Below are 24956 nucleotides of genomic sequence, written 5' to 3'. Positions count from 1 at the left end.
TTGTAAGCTGTTTAGCTTTGTCTGTCTGTTCAGATTTGTCTGTCTCCCGCTATAAAAATAACACGAGGTCTGCATGCCGCGTGTCTAAAGACTTTTCCCTATGTAGGTAAATGCTGCCATCTGCTGTCAGAAGAGAATTAAAACCGTAAAAGAAAAGTAAAGTAGGAAGAAACATTTTAACCTAAAAATGGTAGCTTGAGGCGCTAACCCAATGTAGTAGACAGTTTTTTTGTGGAAACCCAAAATTTTAATATAATAAGCCACATCTATACCAGACCCCCACTCATATTGTTATGATATTTGAATATAATATATGCCATTTAAATTAGAAAAGATAAAGTCGAATGTTGCAACCCACCCCGAGCAGAGAGACGGTTGCAACAACGCAAGGGGACAGTTGCAACATTTATTGAAATTTATTAATCAGTGGCACCCCCAGAAAAATTTCTTAGGGTGGCACTTAAAAATTTAATTCAGTGTAATGTAATATTTTTGTTTCTATTAAATGAAATAAAGAATTTTTTAATGAATTCCATTAATCATTCTTGAAATTTTACAGTTTATTCCTTGAAATAATTGAGCAAGTACATGTACAAACCAAATAAAAATCAATATCTAGTTTAAAACACTTTTCATATATATATAAATATATTTTCAGTTATTTTTCACATACTTTTATTGTAAAGCATATAGTATATGCCATGTCTAAAATTAATGAAAATTAATGAATTAATTAAAAAAACAAACAAATACAACTGTAACAATAACTGCATTCACACACACTCACTATACATAGTCTAACAATATAATTTATCCATATTCCTTTTTGAGCCACAATATTATTAATACAGCTTATTCTATTGATTTACCTTAAGGTAAATGTTAAATTGCCATTGTGTGCGTGCTGTCAACGACGATTGGGGAGGGGCAGTGAATCAGCTATTTCAGTAGCACCAATTGATCAACAATAATTTAGTGGCTGCTATTTATTTATTGAAATATTGTGAATTTACGTAAAAACATTTAAATTAATAATATCATATTGGGGTGGGCACAGGCGTGGCAAGAGTTTACACAGAGTTTACCTTGGGGCACCCCTGGTATTAATAAAAAAAATTCTCATACATCAGGTTGGATTTTGTTTACTGTTTGTTTTGGTAAACAAAGTTAATGTAAATTTGATAAATTGTTAAATAAGTTAAATCATCCATACACAGACTACAGTGCTCAGCATATATACAGTAAGTACACCCCTCACTCTTTTAAATTCATATTTTTAATAGGAAGCAATATTATATTTGTGCATATAGATTAGATTAGTCAGTATTGAAGCCAAATCTGGAGCTTATCTGACAAAATGACATAGGTCCAAAAACTAGTACAGCCAAATTTATGTCATAGAAAAATATTAAATGCAAAATGAAAGAAGCAAAAACTACGATATATGATTTTTGATATTTTGTAGGTTGTATATTATTGTTGTTATTTTTTATGTTTTATTTTTTTGCAATATTTAGCTTGAATTTGGGGCGATGCGGTGGCGCAGTAGGTAGTGCTGTCACCTGAAACAGCAAGAAGGTCGCTGGTTCGAGCCTCGGCTGGGTCAGTTGGCGTTTCTGTGTAAAGTTTGCATGTTCTCCCTGTGTTCGCGTGAGTCCGGGTGCTTCGGTTTCCCCCACAGTCCAAAGACAGGCGGTACAGGTGAATTGGGTAGGCTAAATTGTCCGTAGTGTATGAGTGTGAATGATAGTGTATGGAGGTTTTCCAGAGATGGGATGCAGCTGGAAGGGCATCCGCTGCGTAAAGAATGTGCTGGATAAGTTGGCGGTTCATTCCGCTGTGGCGACCCCAGATTAATAAAGGGACTAAGCTAAAAAGAAAATAAATGAATGAATTTAGATTGATTTTAATTGTTTTATCTTTCCATTTGAAAATATGTTTGGTGACTAAAATATAATTTTAATAAATATATGTGTTTAATAAATCTGTTTTGTTAAAATGCACCAAAATATATTGCCTATTTACTGAGAAATGGAGAAAATATTCATTTTCAAAATGCAATGTACTCAATTATGCTGAGCTCTGCATTAAAAGAACAAGCAACAACCAATTATCAGGCATTAAAAAAACTGAACAAACATTTATTTTGTACTTAAAATCTAGACTGAACCTTTACTAAACTACTTCCATTTTAAAAATAATTAATTAAACAAAAAAAAATAGTTATTTTTCTAATTAAATTACATTGAAATGATGATAAAATTAAAACTGTACATTGTTAATATGGCAAGCATTTCAATGATTTTGAATTTGAAATGATTTTGGCACGGAAAACACATTTTCAAAGCAGAATATCTGACTTCAGCATTGTTTTTCAGATAAACAAAAATGTTCACTTGGCATGTTTCTTAAAAATCTGCAAACATATAATGGTATTTTTAAATTTGCTTGACTCTTCCAATATGCAACTTTACACCCCAAATCCAGCCATTAGTGTCCATTTTTTCAAACTTATATTTTGATAATCTCAAAGCTGAATTAATTTTTTATTTCCATTAATGTTTAGTGCCCAGAATGCAAAGTCCACTAGAAGAGGTCGACCATTTTCACATCTGCCCCCTAAATGCTAAAATAACCGTTTTGATAATGCCCACGGCTCAGACACATTTCTTCTTTTAAAATCTAGAATAAAGACTTATTAGTAAAGCATATACACGCATGTATCCCATAACTGTATGCTCCATCTCATTAAATACACTCTATTAAACTCACATAAACTGCTATTATGAGTAACAGCTATGCTATTTCCTTTTTTTGTGTGCTTTCTTTTTCGATAGTTTTGATAGATTTACAGTAGGAAATTTACAAAATGTCTTCACAAAACATCATCTTTTCTTTATACTCTAATGATTTTTGCCTTAAATTATGTATATAATTTTGACCTATATAATTTTTTGGCCATTTTGGCTATAAAACGAAGGCATCTATACACATATCGTTTCTAAAAACAGTCTGGAACTGAGTGTCCAACAGCATACATGATGTACTCACTGAACTACTACCTCTGAATGCTAAATGAATAAATTTCTCTGGGTATTACAGACCTCCCTAACAAACTTTCTTTAGAAACAGCTTCATTCAGAGAAAAGTGCTTGGCTTGAGCAAATGTCAAGATCAACTAATCGTCCGCATTAGTCAGTGTGTTCCAGACTTCATCATCACTCATGTGGATGGTGAGCGTTTCACAGCAGCACATGGCTGGGCAAACAGAAGGCAGCCCCTCGCTTCTCCTTATTATCCTTTCTTTCCTGTGTAATGAGCCTTAGCCTGATTACCTGATGGAACAAGCTATTGAATATTCCAGACTCAGACCCTGCAGGAAAACACTGACTCACAGATCCACAAGGTTAAACATTCTCCAGCTCCAGTCACTTCTGAAGGCTGCAAACACTGGCACATTTAAAGTAGGGTACGAATTATTGACAATCAAGGGGGGCTCAAGTTTTTGGGTAATGTTTGTTTAATAAGAGCTTCAGTGAATCAAATGTAGTATTTATTGAAATTATTTCAATCTAATTCATTATTAAAACATAAACGTTCAGTGTTTTGAGAGAGCTAACTTAGAGTAGGCTAACCTCTGCTTACTTCAGATGATACTTTAGGTCAAACTTTAAAAATATATGCATCTAATTTGACTTTAAGGATAAATCTAGATAAAATCAGCCATTTTACAATAAAAAAAATATTTTAAACACTTGCAATAAATTTCTAGCGATTATGCATTCACTACAGTATGATCTGTTATAGGGCCAAATGTAGATTTATATTATCTACACTGTAAAACTCAAAAAGTTAAGGTACTGTAACTCAAACCGTTTGAAGAAACAGATTTGCAACAAACCATTTAAGTTCAACAACTATTCCTAATGAGTACTGTGAACTTAATCCATTTGAGTAAACGAAGCAATTTGAGCACAGTAAAACCCGATGAATGAAGAAAACTCAAACCAACTGAGTGCTGTAAAACCCAATAAGTAAAGGCAACTCAACCCATTTGAGTTGAACTAATCTATATGAGTACTGTGAACTTGCTCCCATTTAAGTTGAAGTATTGAGGTATTTAATTAACTCATTACCTTTAACACTGAGTTCAAAACTTTTTTCAAATGAGTAGCATTACCTTGCAGTAAATTTTGAATTAACTACACTCATTTCATTGGATAAAGTTAACTGTTGAGTTTAACAGAGTATTATTTTAATTCATAATACTATTATTTAAGATCCAGAGAAAACCATTTCTCACTATGAAAGGGCTGAAACCATGCTTGACGTCCTTCAGGGGGGATCAAGCGTTAATTAGAGGCCTCTTTTTCCTTTAAAACACTGATAATCAAAGGTTACACCTGGGATGGCCCGTGTGGGGCCCACCTGGGGTGGCCTGCAGTATTATTAATCATGATTATACTTTACATTTAATTACAGCAGTACCATTTTTAAATGTTTTTTTTTTTTTTTAAACGGTGACGTTTGATTTATCTTTATTTTGCACCTGTAAGTGTGATATTGTTCAAACTATTTATTGTGTTTAAAGTGGCTGACAATAACAAATTTTCGTAATAATAAGATTTTATCTACCTCGTTGTGAACTGTGCAGAGCTGTAGTTGCTTATTTAGGCCTACCATGTATTTCAATACCAGTCATCATGGAGGTACTTGGAGAGACAATTTTTTCTGAGGTGGTATTTGGTGAAAAAAGTTTGTGAATCACTGGTATAAACCATTTTAATGTGGTGATGTCATTGGCCCATAAACTTTTCCTGCTTGTTATCAAACTATTTCATAGTTTTATCTATAACAAAAGGCAATTCAATCATAAATTAATTTTAAAAAAGCTATCATAACATTATTTTTGAATATGTGGTTCTTCATAGATTCTCGGGAGCTATAAAATTTGTAAACATAAAACAGAAAATACATTGGGACCATTGTTTTTTTTTTTTAGCATCCCTCAAAATGGGCTGGGTTGGCCTGCGTGGGGCCCACCTGGAATGGCCTGCAGTATTATTATTTATGATAATACTTTACATTTAATTACAGCAGTTTTCTTTTAACGTTTGAGAACAGTGCCATGTTTAAATAATTTTTAAAATCACATTTTAATTTAAACGTTGACATTTTATTTATCTTTATTTTGCACTTGTGTGATATTGGTCAAATTATTTATTATGTTTCAAGTGGCTGACAATAATACATTTTTATAATAATAAGATTTCATCTGCCACGTTTGTGAACTGTGCAGAGCTGTAGCCGCTTATTTAAGCCTACCATGTATTTCAATACCAGTCATTATGGAGGTACTTGGTGAAAAAAGTTTGAGAACCACTGCTCTAAATTACATTTTATTTTGAAATTGTTACTAAAATGTCATCCTTACTTTGTAGAAGAAATTCAAATATTCAATTTTACTCAAGCACATAACTTTAAAGCTGTCGCTGCACTTGACTGATAAGACTTTTTCTTGAAATGTATTTCTTTGTTTTATTACGTAATTTGTTAGTTTCAAAATGATATAGTTAGTTCATGTTTAAAATATAACAAATGTACACAAACTTTTTTACTTCATATAAATTTGTTATATAAAATATTGTTATATTTAAAATATAACAAATGTACACAAACCTTTTTACTTGTATTTTTAGCTACATGTAATAGAGATAAAAGTGAACTAACACAAAATTTGGGCATATACAGTATGTTCATTTGTGCTTGAACCACAGAACTTTGTATGCCGTTTAATTTTAGGGTTGTGTTTCAATGTTTTGGGGCTCTATAAACAGGCCTATATTTTTATGCCTATGTCTATTGGGAAAGCAATCAATGATTTCAAACTAGAAATATTTGTTAACTTAAATTTAGAAATGTTGAGTAGCAAAGGAGATCATGTCTAAACCAGAGATGCCCAAAGTAGGGCCCGCACATCAAAATTTGTAACCTTTGATTTAGCCCACCATTCCATCTGAACGGACAGTGAGAATAATGGAAAGGGTTGGGCCTTCAACACGGAGACTGTCGTTTCTAATTTGACGTAACCTTTTTTTTAATAGCTTTTTTTTAGTTATCTTATTTGGAACAAACTGAAATTAAAGGCTTTAATTAAATGTTGTAAATGATTTTTCAAATATAGATACTGTCACTCGATGGATAGAAAACTATGCAGAAGACATCTGTGAGCGAATCAAGGCAAAAACTATGTAATTCTGTTATAAATGAGATTGTTTTGTTTTGTACTGTAATACGTTCATTATAAAATGCCACAAATACACTATTAGCTCATATGAAGTCAATGTTTTCTAGTTATTTTTAAACATAATTAAATGAATTAGGAAATAAGCCACGGCAACAATATTTACCTTCAGCCCTTCATAAGATGGTCAGTGTTTACCCATGTTTCACCAAATGAGGGTGCCAGACTAGTCAGAAAGATTCAGGCGAGTACTTTTTATCTTAAGGAATAAAAGAAAATTCCTAATAATGACAACTTGTTGATTAATATAAACAAACTAGTCTTTATTGAGTAGTGTTTTATTAGGATGCATGTTTACAAATATAATAGGGTTTTCAGTGCATAGTCATCTGTTATTTTAATAACTTGATTTAGTGGTGTGTTAAGGTGCTTATGCTGTCCTTTCAAGTAAACATTATCTGATTGAATATCTATATTTGTGCAGGACAAATCATATATGCCCATCAATATGTATGAACATTTAATTTGTGGCATTTTTCATTGCAATTACTTTTAAAATAGGAAGCAACATAGTTTACACGTCATGCACGAAACACAGTGACAAATAAAATACCACAAATAGATTATTAAAATAATTTTATTTTGTACATATTTAACATACCTAATTACAATACAAAATGTATGAAATCCCCAAACACATCCAAAAGAAAATCCCTGCCGTCTGAGCTGGATGTTTTCCAGGAGTTGAGTCTAAATACGGCTCTGAGCTGTTGGAGAGCTTCCGTCACTCCCCTGCCAGAGATTCCATTAGGAATTACATTAATAATAGGAACTTGTTTTTTAAAGTGTGCACAGCGTGATCCATCAGTCATTTCAACCTCCACACATTACTGTAAAATCATTTATAAAGTTTCACTGCCAGGAAACAAAGTCCCACTACAGTCTGCAAAGACGACTTACTTTATAAAATCACAACAAAATCCAAAATAACGCTGTGTAATCATGCAACTTCAAGCGTCAACTGAGTGCAACCATCTACCTTACTATGAAGAGCTTAAATGTCACCGCGCATGCCTTATCAAAAGTTAACAAGAGCCCCAGCTGGAGACGAACGGGTTCAATTTCAGACTCCTGGATTACTGATCCATTCTTACTGTGTACACCGGTGAAGAAGCAGGCGACAGTGGGCTTACCAGACCCACAGCCTGGACCCTTTGAATCTACAACGAGGATCTGTTTGCACAAGCCTGATCAAGGTGGATGAGAAGAGATCTAAAAATGGAGAGCCTCGGATTCAAAGAGCTCAATGTCAGTCAAGCTGTGTGTTTAAGGTCATTGCCCAAAACCTTAAAGCAGCGTTCAAGAGACAGTGACATGATAGAACAAACCCAACACCCTTAATATACGTCTGAACTTCAAAAGTGATCAAGGAACAGTGTTTTGAAGAATATAGTTCATCATATTTGGTGGTTTTGAAGCTCCAGCTCATCAATAAGCACCAGGCTATTTAAAAGAGGCTCGCACCATCCTGCCTTTCAGTGGTTGTGGTGGTCTGTAGTTGTTCTCCATTCGATTTCGGTCTTCTTCCTCCTCACCGTTAAACAGAAGCGTGCGAAACTTTCCCATCTAAGATTAAACAACATTACAAAAAAACAGCATGAAAAACAAGCTCAGGAAAAAGAAATCAACTCTAGTTCGCTGTCTTATATAAGAGGCTTGATACTCCATGCTGTGAATCTCCTGAGCTTTTTCCGCTTATAGCTCATCAATCATTTTAATAAGCTGTAGAAGATCAAAGTCTTGTGGCCTCATGCCAGTCACACTAGGCCGCTGCCGCAACTGTGTCGCCAACATGGTAAACTGCTCATGCTTGCTTTAATGCAATTTAGTACAAAGTCTGAGAGACTAGTACACAGCCGGAAAACAAATCCACAGCAGTCTTTTAGATGGACATTGAGTGGAGGGTCTGAAATGTAAATCTCATAATAAGAAAAGGTTAAAGCAGAGGACACATGCAACAAAAGATCAGTGAGAGTTTGAAAGAATTCTCTAAAGCTCACTTAGGGCTCATTCACATGTGTCTTTACATTCCAGTGTGCTAATTCTCATTGTTTTTCCATGTAAACACATGCTTGATAGACGAGCATGTCTGTCACGTTGCGAGCGCAGCAGAGCAAGCGTTGAGTGTTAAGCACTGCGTGAGTGTTGTTTCTAATCTGAACTGGGGTAGACCACAACCAGGTGGAAAAAAAATTAAGGGTGCCTTCACACCAGTGAATCGATTCATTTGTTCTGAAACAGGGATTCAAATTGTTACAATGTTGCCCTTTGTTCTTGGTGCGGTTCGCTTTCACATGGCAAAGTTTCTAAACGGACCAAAAGAGCTAAAACAAGTCACATGTGAGTTAACTCTCCTTACATTGGTCAGAGTTTCATGGTTTATTTTGTCCCGCTCAGCTGTCAAGCGTCCTTGTTTTAATTTATGGCGATGAGCAATAAGACATTAAGCGGAAAGCTGCGCTTTAATTTTGAATGGTGACGTCCACAGACATCGTCACCAAATATAAATCAGAGGTAAGACTCTCTCATACAGAGCCCTTGGCTAGACTGCAGTTCGGTAAATGTTCCTAACGGATAAACAGCTCTCGTTATTAGTTCAGCATGCTTTCATTTTTGTATTTACCATGAAACGCACATTAACCGGTAAGAATGACATCCCACTATACCAGGGGTCAGCAACCCGCGGCTCTAGAGCCGCATGCGGCTCTTTAGTGCTGCCCTTGTGGGTCCCTGAAGCTTTTTAAAAATGTTTGAAAATGGAAAAAGATGGGGGAGGTTAATATATATTTTTTTGTTTTAATATGATTTCTATAGCAGGACAAACATTTTTAACGTTTTCAAATGCTGTAAAAGTGTTTAGAATTAATATTTAATTACAAAATTTCTGTCAACGAATATTTGCGTCATAGCCTGCGACACACGTTTCTATCAGCAGGGCGGGATGCCAGGCAGGTAGCTGTTGTAAACAAAACGGGAGATAATAAAGCACGGAAAACCGTTCACAGATGGCGACTACATGAAGAAGTCATTCATCAACATATTAGAACACCTATTTGCAGACTTCAAAAACAAAACCAAGATAATACAAAAATTAAAGACATACCTTTCTCCGCTAAACAGTGAAAGAAAGGGCTATTAAAATGGCAGTAACATCACCTATCAGCAAACCAAGAACATTAATTCAGAGCCAGTATACTCAATTGCCTGTACTGTGACCATTATTCAACGCGCTTTTATGCAGGTATGTGAACTCTGATGGCCCGCAAGAAGAAATGATCAAATTAATACCACTAATAAGACAAGAGGCTGTGCTGAAGTGTTTAAATGACAACGAAATAAACACCAACCACCTGATTTCAGTGGCTATTTAATCATGAAGGCTCATTATGTATTTGTAGAAAACTTAGTCATTTTTATAGTAGGTTAATACAGCTAATATAGATACATACAGCATGTGTTTCCTTCATTATAAAGCTTATATAAGACTTTACATTTTTTTTTTGTGGCTCCAGGCATATTTGTTTTTTGTTTTTTTTTGGTCCAATATGGCTCTTCCAACATTTTGGGTTGCCGACCCCTGCACTATACTCATAATTCATTAATTCATTTTCTTGTCAGCTTAGTGCCTTTATTAATCCGGGGTCACCACAGCGGAATGAACCGCCAACTTATCCAGCAGGTTTTTACGCAGCGGATCCCCTTCCAGCTGCAACCCATCTCTGGGAAACATCCACAAACACATTCACAGACACACTCATGCACTATGGACAATTTAGCCTACCCAATTCACCTGTACCGCATGTCTTTGGACTGTGGGGGAAACCAGAGCACCCGGAGGAAACTCACGCGAACGCAGGGAGAACATGCAAACTCCACACAGAAACGCCAGCTGAGCCGAGGCTCGAACCAGTGACCCAGCGACCTTCTTGCTTTGAGGCGACAGCACTACCTACTGCGCCACTGCTTCGCCCCTACTGATAATTCTCTCTTCAAATAGCCATATATGCCTATTACATAGGGCTCGGATCATTTTGCTTTCTCACTACAATCGATCCGCTCCAGAGTTCGTTTCAATCGAGTCGGGACCACGACATTCAGGCTATCTCAGACTGATTGATTTGGCATGGATCCGAGTGCGATTGCTGGTTTCACATATACCAAACGAACCGTGCTAACTTGGCAAACGAGACAGATTCCAAAACAAAAGTCTAGGTGTGAAAGCACCCTAAGAGAAATTTCTAATTCCTTTGAAAAGCCAGGTGAGCAAAATAAACCCCTTTTTCATTATGTAGTTAATAACACAAGATAATCTTCATGGTATTGACATGTTTTTCATGTCACTTCCCGTGTGCCGTTGGTTGTGAGATGTAGTTTGCGGACTGAGACAAAAATGTGAGCGTTCCTCCCTATTGTAAAGTCATGCAGTGTGAACCCCCTGTCACTGATCCATCCTACAACGTAAACACAGCAGTGACAAAATGCTAGCACAGATAGTACTGCAGTGTGAAAACATCTTTGACACGACTACTTTGAAAATTGTGGGGTATTAACTCGGCATAAGCAACACATTTAGTTAAAAAAAAGTGACATAAGATTGCAATATTACTTTTCCCCAACCTTGTTTAAGACAAGGCTCCTTGTAATAGCACTGTATGATTTGAAATGACTTTTTAGTCAAAATTCCCTAAAACAGAAGTGCCTCCCATAATCTAAAATCTAAAAAGACTTAAAAAAAAAAAGTGACATTTTAAAAATGTTGCATTGTCTCAAAAAAAGCCTTTAATTACAGACTTTAAAAACGAATAGGGAACCATTATGACTTTTTCACAAGAGATAAAATAAGTCTCTGATGTCCCTAGTTTCAGCTTAAAATACCTAACAAATGTTGCTTTATAACTCTTGAAACTGACCCTATTGGGCTTTTATCCTAAATGACACTTTAAATTCAAATGAGATTGTGCTGTCTTTTGAAAAGATGATGGAGCTACAAATGCCCGCGTGTCAGCATAGCGGCAGATTAAGAAACAAGACTAATATCCTATACAATGAGGGAGAAATCACCACTAGCGGCTGGGCTTTCTCCTTTTGAGGACATATAGGAAGAATGTCAAACAAAGTGTTTCTGCAGACTGTTTTTATCAAGTGTGATTATAAAAAATACAGTATTATCATTAGAGGCTGGCTATATTCACAGACTGTTTCAACACAACTGTGTTAAAAACCTTTTATAAAAGTGATTTTTGCATAATAAGTCCCCTTTAAACCTTATAACCACTGTAATATTTCATACTGCTTTTTAATATTAACAAACACTAGAATCATTTACAAATCCACATCAACAGCCATAAAACCAGACATTCAATCACATCAGCAGAAATCCTTTCTGGCTAGATCCACAGTCATCGCTGACATATCGGGATATTGTGGATTATCCCTAATTTACATCACTACCAATGATTTTGATTCAGCCCGAGAGTTTCCCACATCCATCTCCCTCCACAACCATTCATTTTCATAAACCGACATCTGTCAATAGACCAGATGATGGCCATGACAAACACTAGCAATACCGTTTCAGAAATAAAGTGATAATCAGTTTGCCATCTAATCAAAACTTGAGAAATCATGTGGCTCACCTGTTTCTCTGACACATAAATAGGCTCTTTCAGCACAATCCACGTGACGCTCTCATACAGCGGAGGAGTGGTGAGAGAGCCCGGGTATGTCCAGTACTCAAGACTGTTTGGCAGGAGGCACTTAGGGTTAAAGCCCTTAAATTCAGCAAGGCTGCCCTACAAGAGGAAAAAAGCATTCATGCAAGTACTCTACTGCTCTGTTCTGATTATTAGAGGTCATCTAATATGAATGGACAAATCTCCGAAATTTAGTCTTCTTTGGTACTGATATTTGGTTGTGCTCCTTAAGAAATCTACCTGTACATAAAAATTAAGGCAAGTAAGAACAATGCAAGTAACTGCATAAAATAAAAATGTTAAATATAAAAAAAAATAAAAATGAAGCAGAATAGCCATGTAATTCAGTAATGCCAAGTCAAAAAAAACAAAAAAACAAATAAAAATGAAAAAAAATAAACAAAGAACAACAAGGGTCACTCATAGACACCGTGAAAGTGGTGTTCATTTGAATGCTTAGAAAATCATTAACATATTTCAAGACAAATATTTCCAAATTAAATCACATGCAAAGAGGCATCTGGGTGTTTCCAAATTCAATCAGATGCAAAAAGGGGATTAAAGTAGTGCTTTCCTAAGACCTTTATTCATTCATGCCTTCTGTCCGAATTGATGCTTTCCCATTAAATGTATATAGCTTACCTTGAATCTAACCATATACAAGGCATCTGTTATTTGATGAAGAGCTCTGTGCTCATCACCGGTCTGAAACAACACAAAAAATAATTAAACACTTTTTTAGAATAAAGATCTGCATGAAACACCAGCATGAAAACAGTTAGTAAATTCCACAAAGGCAAAAGTTGAAATAAGGAGATGTTTGCAATGAAAAACATCATGTTTGTTTTTATGTTTTGACTTAATTTGCACACGAACAGAATTGTGCCTGAAAATAAATTATGATTGGTTTGAGCAACACTTTCTCTTTTTAAGCACCAAAAAATGTGACATTTTTAAAGTATAAATTGAAAAAGATGAATAATACAACCTTTATACCACAATACTAATACAAAAGTATTAGTTTATAAACATTGTTTTTATTTTCTCCTAAATAAAAAAAGAATAGTGCTAAAGTACTTTATTCTTTGTCTTAAATTCCTTGTACGACAAAATAGGTCCTTTAATGTCTATACTGGATCCTAAATTTCTGGTTTTACACACATTATATTTTATAACAGTTTTAGAGAAGGTAAAAATTAGAAACTAGTAATTGGGTTTATGTTGCATTTAGCATTGGTTTCGTTTTTAGGCATTATGTATGTTTACATGGACACCAATAATCATTTTAATATGGTTAAAACAATACCATGTAAACAAGGATTTCTGATTAATTTAATCCGATTAAGGTCATAGTTGAACTAAACAGAAATCGGATTAAGACATGTAGAGTTTGCTGGTTTTAGTCGCAGTATTGAAGTGCAGTATTGACATGCAAGCACTGCAATCAAATTATTGTGAAATGCAAAGGGTTTTTTTCCCATAGGGCGTGCGGTATGAAACTCTATTAAAACAACACTCTTCCAACAGTTCATACTCGCATCCAATATCTCATTAATCAAAGGGAGCATGAAAGTGACAGACAGACAAGACAAATAGACATAGATAGACACAAGTCTTAAAGGAGTCCAGACTCCCACTGAGACTAACTTCCAGAAAGATGCCAAGCACCGCCAAGCCATCAGGGGCAACTGCAGCCTCACTAAAGGACTTGTACTTATTGGCATTCCAGTGAACCAGGTGAAGCTGGATGGAAATAAAGAGAGTGTTCATGTCGCAGGATTGTGATAATGAAGACTGTGTAAAAAAAAACATTAGAGCAGAAAGAGATCCCGGGATCTGCAGCCTCACCTCAGAAACAAAGGTTTTTCCAGCAACTGTATGTTCGGAGCCACAGCAACCCTTGCTTCCCCAGTGGAAGTGAAACTGTTTAAGCCTGTACATATTTTCCAGAGGACCTCCTGTAATCACTGCACAAGAAAAAAAAAGTTTAAAGGGATGGTTAACCTAAAGATGAAGATTTTACTCACCATCAACTGGCTATTTTTCTGTTGATTTTTTCCCCCTTGAAGAATCAAAATATCTTTTTTGTATTTTTTTTTTTTGTGTTCAACAGAAGAGAGAAACTCAAATAAGATTCAAACCATTGAGGATGGAGGGATTATTGGCTGACATGTCCCTTTAAGAGACCAGTCGCACAGAATGCATTGAAAGAAGAAGAACTGGATTGAAAAGCAAATGCAAGGTGCTACATTTAACTACAGTGTCATGCCATGTCAGATGCTGCAAAGGATGCGAGACACGTCTGTCTAACATGTTTACATATGAAAAAATTATGGAAAAGCAGCTAAAAGGGATAGTTCACACTAAATTTCAAATTGTCATCATTTACCTTAACTTGTAACAAACCTGTTCAAGTTTTTCTGATAGAATTTTTTAAATGAACAACATGTTCTCTTAAAATGCAGACAGAAGCAGTTTGATACTGGCCAAGGCCAAAGCCTGATACATTGTAGCACTCCAAGTCGGGAGTTAGAAGACCACAACAAGATCTTTTCTTTCCCACTAGAAATGTATTTTTCCTGTACTTTTGCACAAAGGTGAGTGTATACGTGCTGATGAGTATTCAACTGTCTGTTAAAAGACTGAGACATAGTCTTTTACAGTCACTCTCTCTCTGTGTATAACAGGTGTCATCCTGCAGGATTATTTTAATAAACTACCTTTTTGCTTTGCTCTTACCCTTGTCTGACTGAATTTTAGCAGATTTCCACAACAGTTTCTTTCTCCTGTTGAACACAATATAAAGTTGTTTTGAAAAACTGAAACGAAAACCAGTGACTATTGACATCCATGGCATTTGTTTTACCTACTATGGAAGTTATTGCTTGGTTATAATTTTTCAGCTTTCTTCAAAATAACTTTGTGTTCAACAGAAGTAAGAAACTCATGAACTCATTTGAAACCACTTGAGATTGAGTGAATGGTGAGCAAATTTTTATTGTTGGGTGAACTATCCTTTTGAATGCAAAACTGTGTGAATGAACCTTGACTTGCATGTAAAGTGGGCATCGCTTTTTTAAAGAGTCACTCAGAGTGTAAAGAGGGGTAAAAACAACAATGACCAGAAATTGCTGCTGTGTGTGTGACCATGCACTAGATACAGTTTCTACAAGTTACTCAGCTACATTTTTTACTTAGCCCGACATTAATGCAGGTTCTTATCATACAATGTCTTGTGCTTTTTCCAGCCGGTAGCAGAGTGGCTTGCTTAGTACATTTAGTGATGGTAACCTGTGATGGTACGAAGCAGCACAGCATCATTACAGCACAGTAACTGCACTTGAAATTCAATCAGTTGGCAAGTAACCTGAAGGGAGAACTTTTTTTTTAGATAGTACCATGTGCTCAATCTAAGTTAATTACTTTAACTAGCTACATTAGTTGCAGTGTTGTACTTTGACTCTTGACAGTCTGATAGTTAAAAACCGTAATAAGCCACTGAGCATTGACATTGTATAATTTTATTACACTTTCCGTTTTAAATCCCAAATATTTTACTTAAAATCTTCACATTTTTGTAATAAATGTCTTTGAAAAAAGTAATTTCAATGTAACTAGCTACTTTTAAGAAGTAATTTGTAGTGTAGATAACTATATTTAGAAGTGCAGTTTGACTGTAGTTGAGCTATTCTTTTCTCTAATGTGTAGCTGTCTCCAACACTGCACGTAACACGATGTAAAAACACACACAAAAAAATCTGTCTGATAGCACTGGAGACGAGGGTCTGTCTCTATCCTTTTTTTCACACTCTGATCTCATTTTCTCAGTTATTTCTAGATGTATTTCTCACAGATTACTTATCATCAATTTAAAACACATGCAAATGTGGAATACCAGAAGAAATGCAAATAATTTTGCTGTTTCGCAAATTCTGACCTGTGAAATCATATTGAGGACATGTCACTTCATCAATAGTAAAATAATGTACACTCAAATGGCTTTATTCATACATTATTTTTTTTCCAAATCATTCATGTGTTGCTACAATCTTCACTCTGTAAAAACAAAACAAAACGTAATGACAAAAAGTCAAGACAACAAACATGTATGTTGCTTTAACTTTTTTTAAGAAGCTGATCAGGTTTTAACTAAATTGTTAAAGGTACAGAAAGTTTAACTGTATATATTTTTAGTCAGTTTGACTGATGAAGTGTAGCCAACAATAAAGCTTCAACCCCAAAAAAAAAAAAAAAGGCAGCAATATTTTTTACACTGCAGCTAGTCAAGGGTCTTTTGAGGAAAATTAACATTTCGATCACACACACAAAACTCACAGTGACCTTGCATGAAATGAGAGATTTAATGAGAGGAAATGAGCAAGGAGAACTAAACCAAGCTGTGTCGTTCACCTAACAGATCTAAAGCAGTAATATTGTCATGCCACTGAAACTAACCTGATCTCTCATCGGTGTCAACAAACTCCACCACCACTGAATGGCCATTGTTAGATATGCTGAGAGAGGTGCAGTTGTTGTAAGACAGTGAGATTGGAGACAGTTTGGCATCAAACACAGCTTCTGAAGGGACTATATCAATCGGTGACTGGCGATTCCCCTCAGCTATGGGATAATCTTTGTGCCATGCCGATGGACCTAAAAAACACACACACACACACACACACACACACACACACACACACACACACACACACACACACACACACACACACACACACACACACACACACACACACACACAAACACACACAAACACACACAAACACAAATGGACATTAAAATTGAGCTCAGTGATTAGAAGATATGTATGCATATGGGTCTTATCACTATTTATATTAAGATGTTATATGTTTGACTTTTTCTATGGGACTTTTAGTTTTTATAATTTCTATTCAATTTGACAACAATGGTAAAATTAAATTGAATTTCTTACATTAAATGTAACATTTGCTGAGATTGTGCCTGCAAAAAATCTATCTATCTATCTATCTATCTATCTATCTATCTATCTATCTATCTATCTATCTATCTACTTTGAGGGAAAATATGATTAATAATTATTATTAATAATTCCAAACAAAATCTAAAACTAAACAGTGAATGATTATTAAAACAATTTAATTTATTTTATATCTTCTAATATGGCATAGATTTTATGCTAGGAATGTCTGTTGTTGTTAATGGTTAATAATTTTTTAAGCTTGCATAAACAAGTTACAGAGATGACATGTTTTATATTGTTGAGTGTGTCCAAACAACTTTGTCTTCCAATGTTTGTGTCAGTGAACTGTATTGTCTTAACATCTCTTCCAGCCTGTTATGTTTAAGCAGCAAACGATCTCTTTAGAAGATCACTGGGCTAATCCCGCATTAACAATAGATTGGGCAGCCAAATGTTACACTAAATCTAAGGACAGATGACTAGGCACATAAATGGATGACTGAACAAACATATAAACATAAAACAGCTGCTGGTCTATCTAGTAGAATCTGTCTCTCTGTTCTTGAACATAACAATAAAAACACACTTTCAAGTTTTAGTGAACAAGAATTTGCATATCTCTAAAATCAAGTCCTGCCTTCAAGAACTGTCAAAACAGTAAAGTCTTGTGTGCTATGACAGTTTTGACAAACAGTACTTGAAGATGGGACATGATTTTAGCACACCATATCTAGCTCACAGTCTGACAGTTAGGGGTGGTGAAGGATGGTCTGCTCAAGCAGTCAAATAAATCCCGTCATAGAGGTACATCTTTCTAAAGAGAAGAAAAACTATTATCTTTATGGTGTATATATGAAGTTCAGATGCAATTTTCTTCAAAGATTTGCATTTTTCTCAGACTTCTATGTCTTGATTTAGTCCTTTCACTTTAATGGTAAAGAATAGGTTATTTTCGGCATTGTTAACATGAAATAACTGAATATGAACATAAAAAGCAGAGAAAAAAAAAATGCTCATTGTAGAAAAATAAATTCTAGATGGCACTTAGAGGTTTTTGCATCTGAACTCCTCATATAATGTTGTTGTTGTTATATTGAAGATTGTACAACCCAAGAAGGAAGGGAGCATTCAACAACAATGAGGTAAAATCGGTTTTATATTTGCACATTCTTTCAGTGATAGCTCCATACATTGTTTGCCATGGTACTTTAAATATTCCGACTAAAATCACATGCAAGAATGACTTCAAAACAACATTAGCAGCACTCTTTCATTTTCTGTGAACAGTACTGTTGTACTTTGATGGTTGCTGTTGATTTCACTATTTAGAATTTTTAATGAATACTTTTCTGAGATTATATTATTCATGAGAAAGACTGAATGTGCGAAGAACTACCTCAATTTCAACAACACATGATACATCAGCCAGATAGAATAAATTCAAAGCACAAACACACAAAAAAATTACTTAAATGTAGAAAACAAAAGCTTCAGAATTCAGGGCAAAAAATAGCCAGTAAGAATAGTTTTTGTGTTGATGTTTTGTTTTTTTACTGCATCTAACCGGTAGAAACATGTTGTCATAAACTTTTTTTTTTTTTTGAGATGTACTTAGCCTAGCCTGCATGGCTACTTCATCAACTAAAATGATAAGCTGTGCAATGCTTAAATCATAAAATTGTAGTCCAACATTCCTAATGCATATTTTTAAATTGTATTACATAAATATTGTTGCCACAATATGACTCATTTTATAAATTGCAAGACTTTTTTTCCTCCCATTTTATTTTATCTTAACTCGCTTCAACAATGTTATTTTTGATAACTGTTTCCAGGCTTTAGGACAAAAAAAATCTTTAAAATATGTGCAGAGTACCACATGCAAAAGTTCACCAGATACGGTGTTCTGCGGTGGTCAAACTGATTTACACAACGACTTTAGTTTAATGGCTTCTAGTAAACTCGGAGATGTGGATTCGGAGGTTATTAAATTGGCACACTTACCGTTGTCCTCTCCGTATCCCCAGTGATGGCCAGTCATTGCTCCTCTTCTCTGAGCAGCGTGTGAGATGTCGAAAGAGCGCAAGTGAGGAGTGTGTGGAGGAGTGTGTGGAGAAATGTGTGTGCGTGTGTGTTTGTGTTGGCGGGTTGAATATACTGACAGCGGTAACACAGGTGAAGGAAGAGCGATGATTGACAGATGAGCTGATCCGCTCAGGCTCCGCCTCCTCTAAAGCCGATTGCGCTGTCGAAGACTTCTGTCTTCATTTGGATACTTATCAGTCTTCTTATTTTAACTATAGATTGCAAATGAACGAGTTTTTTTCACCTGGTGAAATCCACTGAAAGAAAGAGCATCATTGAGTCTACTCATGTAGCTAGGTGTAAGCAGGGATATTGATGTAGATATTTTGAATAGGTTATTTTGGTAGTGTTTTGCTATCAAATGAAAAAAAACAAAACATATTTTTTATTATTATGTAATGAGACTTGAGAACTGATAAAATCCCCATATGTCAATGAAATGAGTACAAAGGAGGAGGAGGAGGAGGATAGTAGAAGAAAGAGGGAAAAGTATAGGCCTAGTAAAATTAGAAACACAGGCTTGGTCAATATCAACAAAACGATCATTACCAAAATAGAATACTCTTTCTAAACACTGGTATATAGCCTAATTTGTAAGATGCTGAAAACTAGCAAAATGAGAGCAAGCAGAAAGCACCAATTATATTTACATTTGTCACAATATAAGAAAATCTCTGATGAACGTTATCATTTATATTAGCTATGACTTTTTGCTATGAATCAGTGTTAACAAAAAAAAAAAGCAATTTAAACAATGTATTAATTTAAAAATAATGTTTGTAGTAAGCCACCTATTTAGTTTTTGGGATGCACAAAAGCAATAAGCCTAAGGGACCCTCATAAATCACCTCTTCCAGTGAATCTGTCATGAGTAACACGTTTTCTGAATCAAACCTTTCAACTGGGTCATTGTATTGTTCAGGATACCTATCTGTTTAAAGATGTCTGCTTGAGACACTTACCTGTGGCACTTTAAAAATTAAGTTGTCTGACATCAAAGCTCTGTAATCTGGGGCAAATCTTAATTAATTGGATAAAAACCCCAAGTTTACTATGCATGAAGCTGGTATAGTCTATGTTCAAATATATCTCCATTTATTTTGAATATTTATTGGTGACTTTTTTCAGTTTTTTTTTTTTTTTGAACCCTCAGATTTCAGATATTTGCGTCTCAGCCAAATGCTATCATATCATAATGAAGAATACATCAGTAAAAAGCTCATAGAATATAGACGAATAAGGATGTCTAAACGCCAATAACAAATTGAAAATTTAAAACTTTCTTCTTTATTGTGTCTTCTGTGTAGTAAGTGGTCCCTGTGAGACACATTTATTCAACAGCTTCTGCTACAAACATATCATATACCAAGTCAGAAGTCAGTCAAGAAGTTATTGAGATTGTTGTTGAGTTGTTGAGATTCTGTGCTTTCAGAAGTCTGTGATTTGAGTTTATAATTTTAAAATTACACGTATTTCTTAAACAAAAGCACATTGATCCACTTCATAGACATTCGCTAACCCCTTGGCAGTGTATGAATTAAATTTATGACAGAATTTTGCACTTTTGGAAAGCTCAAAAGAGCCCCTACACAACATCATTATACAGCAAGGAATTGTTTTATTTTATTTTATTTTTTGTTTTTTAAACTACTTTAACTAATTTCATCTGAAAGAAGAATGCCAAATACTGAGGACGGTCTGAGGGTGAGTAAACTATGGGGTAATTTTCATTTTTGGGTGAACTATTCCTTTGAGATTTTTTATTTTTTTTTTGCATTAGTTGGAGGCAAAGACTAAAATTAAAAGTTTAAGCCATGTATCTTCATTGCATCCTACAATTTTTAGACTTCCTGAATCTGCCAAAAAAAGAGTCTGTTACCCTTTTTAAGCTGTTCCTTTATTCAATTTGGTTTTTATTTTTAGTCATTTTGCAATATTCAAACTATTTACACCGACAGGCGATTAGTGATTGTGGGTTGTTGCAATACTGCTGCAAGACACTTTTTTCCAGTCAAATAACATATTGTAGTGAGCAATGAAGTCATACTTTGTCAGAATAGTAAATAAGCTGTGTGTAAAAACAGCTGTGACAGCAACAAAACATGTAACACTAGCAAAACTGTGATGAGACATTTACTGGCTGCTTTAACAGCTAGTGTTACTACAAAAAACAATGGTGCAATGTGATGCAATAAAATTAACGTGTTTGGGTCAAAGCTGCTGTCTGAGACACCTAGCTCAACTAGAACTGTAATTTACAAAATGAATGAGACAAAAATAAAGCAACATGAAACACAAGCTGTTAGATTTCAGAACCAAACAACAGTTTGTGAACAAATCATGCAGCACAGTTATTGAGCTGTCAGTGCAGAACAATAAATTGACAATAAAGGCAGATAAATGAAACCAGAATGGTCAGTAGGGTTGTCCTCTGTTTTTTACACATATTTAAAAAATAAGATCATTTACAATATATTGCACATTTGTTGAACTGCAGTCAAACTATCCTGCATTCCCCACTGCATCTGTACTGGACTTTACAATCTTTTTTTGTTTGTTTGTTTCCAGATTGACACTGAGGAGGTGGATATCCTCAGGCAAAAAGCTGTCATGAAGGTGCCCAGTGTTATTTTTTCTCTGCCACCATGCGACTGACTGATGTTCTGAAACGTAAGTTCACGGCGCTCAGGGGGGTGAAATTGTGAAGTTTGACTGACAGTATGCGCTTTTTAATGCCTTTAATTTGTTATATATTTGTTTAAAAGACAAGCAAACGTAAAGTGTTATTAATAGCATTGATTTATCTAAAAAAAAAATCCCTCCAAAAAAGTCACTTCCGAGTGTAATTACAAAAAGGGCATGTGTTCTGCAATGGTTGAGCTCTACCTGTGCACGTGGAGACAAAAATGTGTTATACAGTAGAAATGGCTATTAACATATTGTGGAGAACAGAAGCTGTTCTTTGCTCATAACTGGAATGTTTTTTTGGGAGCATTCGCTTTTCTGTGCTGATGGTCTGCACTTCAGCAGAGCTGGAGCTGAACTACTGTCAGACAACATTTCCACTAAATGTCTCTCTGTCTGTCTGTCTGTCTATATATGTATATAGAGAGAGACAGACATATGTGTTACATATGGGACATATATGATTCTGACATACATGGGACATATATATTAGTCAACATTTGACGTGGATTAAAGACGTTTTTCAAAATTGTCCCAAGACAAGAATGGTGTTGCTCAATAGTTTTAGGGCGAATTTGGGTTTAAAATAAAGGTTTTCATCCACTTCAAATGTTGACCGCTATATGTTTCTGGCAGTGGGCATTTATGTTTCTGACACATTTGGGACATTTATTTGTGATACGTAACATATATTTGTTAGACATATATGGGACATAGGGGGTAGTGGGGTAAAGTGAGACTTTACATTTGCTCCCCTCCAAGTAAGCTAATATTATATATCAGTAAAATTTATACGTTTCTCAATAATTCAGAATGTTTCCTGGCAATGGAATTCATCAGCCTGTATTTAGGATAAAGGTCTGTAAAAATATGATTGTTTTAAAAAAAGTTGTCTTGTGTCTCATTTTACGCCAGTGTCGGGGTAAACTGAGACAGACCAGAGAAATCAAAGGGGTACAGTGAACCAGCCGGGGGTAAACTGATCCACTCACTTTTTTTCACTTTGAAACTACCATAACAATGCATGTTGTAAGAGTCTGAATCCTGACAGCTAGCTTGACAACCACACATTTCAGAACTAATGTTGGACTAGTCATTTATGGATTGGAGATTGGTCAATTAACTTTGACCAAATCAAAATATAAATTTTTTTTTTAAACACTTGAAAGTAACTCTGAACAAAATCAAAAACAGTAATCTAATTCAAAATGTTTTAAACAACATTCTAATGACAGATAGAACCAGTTAGATTAAGCAGTGGCTCTCAAAGTGGGGTTGGGACCCCTCGAGGGGTCACGGGACAATGAAGAGGGGTCGTCTGGTGATTTCCAAAAATCAATTTATTTTTATTAAACCATAAGAATTGCCATATTTTATCCATTACCTACTGAAGAGAAATAATTTGTTGTTTTCTTAGTTACTATGTACTAAATTTACTATAGAAGCTTAAAGTTACTAGTTCTATTGGATTGCGACCTCTGGGGTAATAAAATTATGTTAAAGACACCATCACCAAATGACACCATCATATGCAGCAGATTGATTTTATAACACCAGGTTACACTTTCTCGCCCATTTACAGCACTGACGTACAAAAAATTTAAAAAAATAAGCGAAGAATAGACTTGGGTCTATTGGTGTGTGTGCGCCTTTGCATTTACTTTGGTTTCAGTATTTATAACCACCTCAGAGGATATTGAGGGTCGCGAGTCACTGGCATTGTCATTTTGGGGGTCGCAGGCTTAAAAGTTTGGGAACTCCTGGATTAAAGGACAATCTGGGTGTCAGAACACAGGACCCTTAGAGTCTGCCATAGTGTGTGGGGGTCAGAGAAAAGGACAATCAGAACCAGATAGTACAGCTTAGGACACAGAAAACATGACTACACCCACCTGGATTAGAACATCAGCCTACTGTCATACTCTACAACTCTCACTCTTTTATGTTTCCCTGAATTTAACCTAATTTCACCAAGTAGGACATGTTCCTAGATTAACATCTATGTTGATCCTGGAACAGCATTCCATTTAGCCAAATAGAATTAAGGGATACGTTTACAGTTAACTTTAAGTTTAGACTTACGGTTAGATTTATATAGTTCTACACAATTAATATCAAACTATTAATCCCCTCTGATTTTGGGAACACTGTACAGAATCGCTTTTCTCAGAACTGCTTACTATGATTTTCTTTTGTATTGCATTCTTATTATATTTTTCCTTGTATTGGCTATTCGTTTGCTTTTCCCCTGCTAGTTTCTTTTGTCTTGCTTTACAGTATTAGCCTTTTCAATTGTCTGCTTCTCAGGAGTATCAGTTAGGATGGCTGTCTTCACACACTTTCATTTGGATTGTGTTCTGGGGACATTTGAGAAGTGGTAGAATTTCATAGGAGACACTTATCCAGTTTGGCTGAAAACACATGGAACATCCATGTAGACCATGCACAATGACTGGATTAACATGAGTAAGTGAACTATCTGCAGTTGGGTCATCTGCAGGGGGTGGACCATCCAAATGTTCTGCAGTGGCAGGCTCGAGCTTAGGGTTTGGCCAGTCTGAATCCATGGATGGTGCAAATGCATCATCAAGAAAACGGTTATACAGGAAAAAAAAAAAAAAAAAAACAGTGGACTTAATCTAGAAGGGATGACCCCTACTTTATTCTCCTTACACTGGCTGCCTGTTAAGTTTCGTATTGAATTTTAAATATTACTTCTCACCTATAAAGCTTTAAATAATCTAGCTCTGTTTATCTAACCAACCTTCTGTCTCGCTACAATCCAACTCACTCTTTAAGATCTCAAAACTCAGGGCTTCTGGTAGTACCTAGAATAGCAAAGTCGAGTAAAGGAGGTTGAGCCTTCTCCTTTATGGCTTCTAAACTCTGGAATAGCCATCCTGATAACATCCGAGGCTCAGACACACTCTCTTAGTTCAAAACTAGATTAAAGACCTATCTGTTTAGTAAAGCATACACTCAATGCATCACTTAGCGGGTTTCCACACAAGTTTCTGCATCTTGCTCATATACACTATGAACAGCAGCTATGCTAATTATTCTCTTTATTCTCCATTTTCACCTGGGGATACTCATCCCGAGGTCCTCAGATTATGTGGAGTCATTGATTGGATCCAAGACCAGCGACGTGATGATCCCAAGGTTTCCATTTCCGGGACCAGGCCGTATCCTGAGCAGCTGCTGCGCCGGTCATGGAGGAGTGGAGAAC

At 35.4% G+C, this 24956-nt stretch overlaps 1 protein-coding gene across 1 annotated transcript; it reads right to left on the bottom strand.

Annotated features, from left to right (window-relative positions):
- Positions 1–6865: 6865 nt before the first annotated feature.
- Positions 6866–19091, bottom strand: ca7 (carbonic anhydrase VII). Its single transcript, NM_200813.1, is given in 7 exon segments — positions 6866–7870; positions 11941–12096; positions 12640–12702; positions 13645–13740; positions 13846–13964; positions 16453–16650; positions 18962–19091. Coding segments are annotated over 7 exon segments (792 nt in total). The 5' UTR covers positions 18999–19091; the 3' UTR covers positions 6866–7747.
- Positions 19092–24956: the final 5865 nt, after the last annotated feature.

The sequence above is a fragment of the Danio rerio genome, chromosome 7 (genome assembly GCF_049306965.1).
Source record: "Danio rerio strain Tuebingen ecotype United States chromosome 7, GRCz12tu, whole genome shotgun sequence".
Taxonomy (NCBI): Eukaryota; Metazoa; Chordata; class Actinopteri; order Cypriniformes; family Danionidae; genus Danio; species Danio rerio.
Note: the sequence above shows the minus strand (reverse complement) of the source record. Positions and strands in the feature narration are given on the sequence as shown.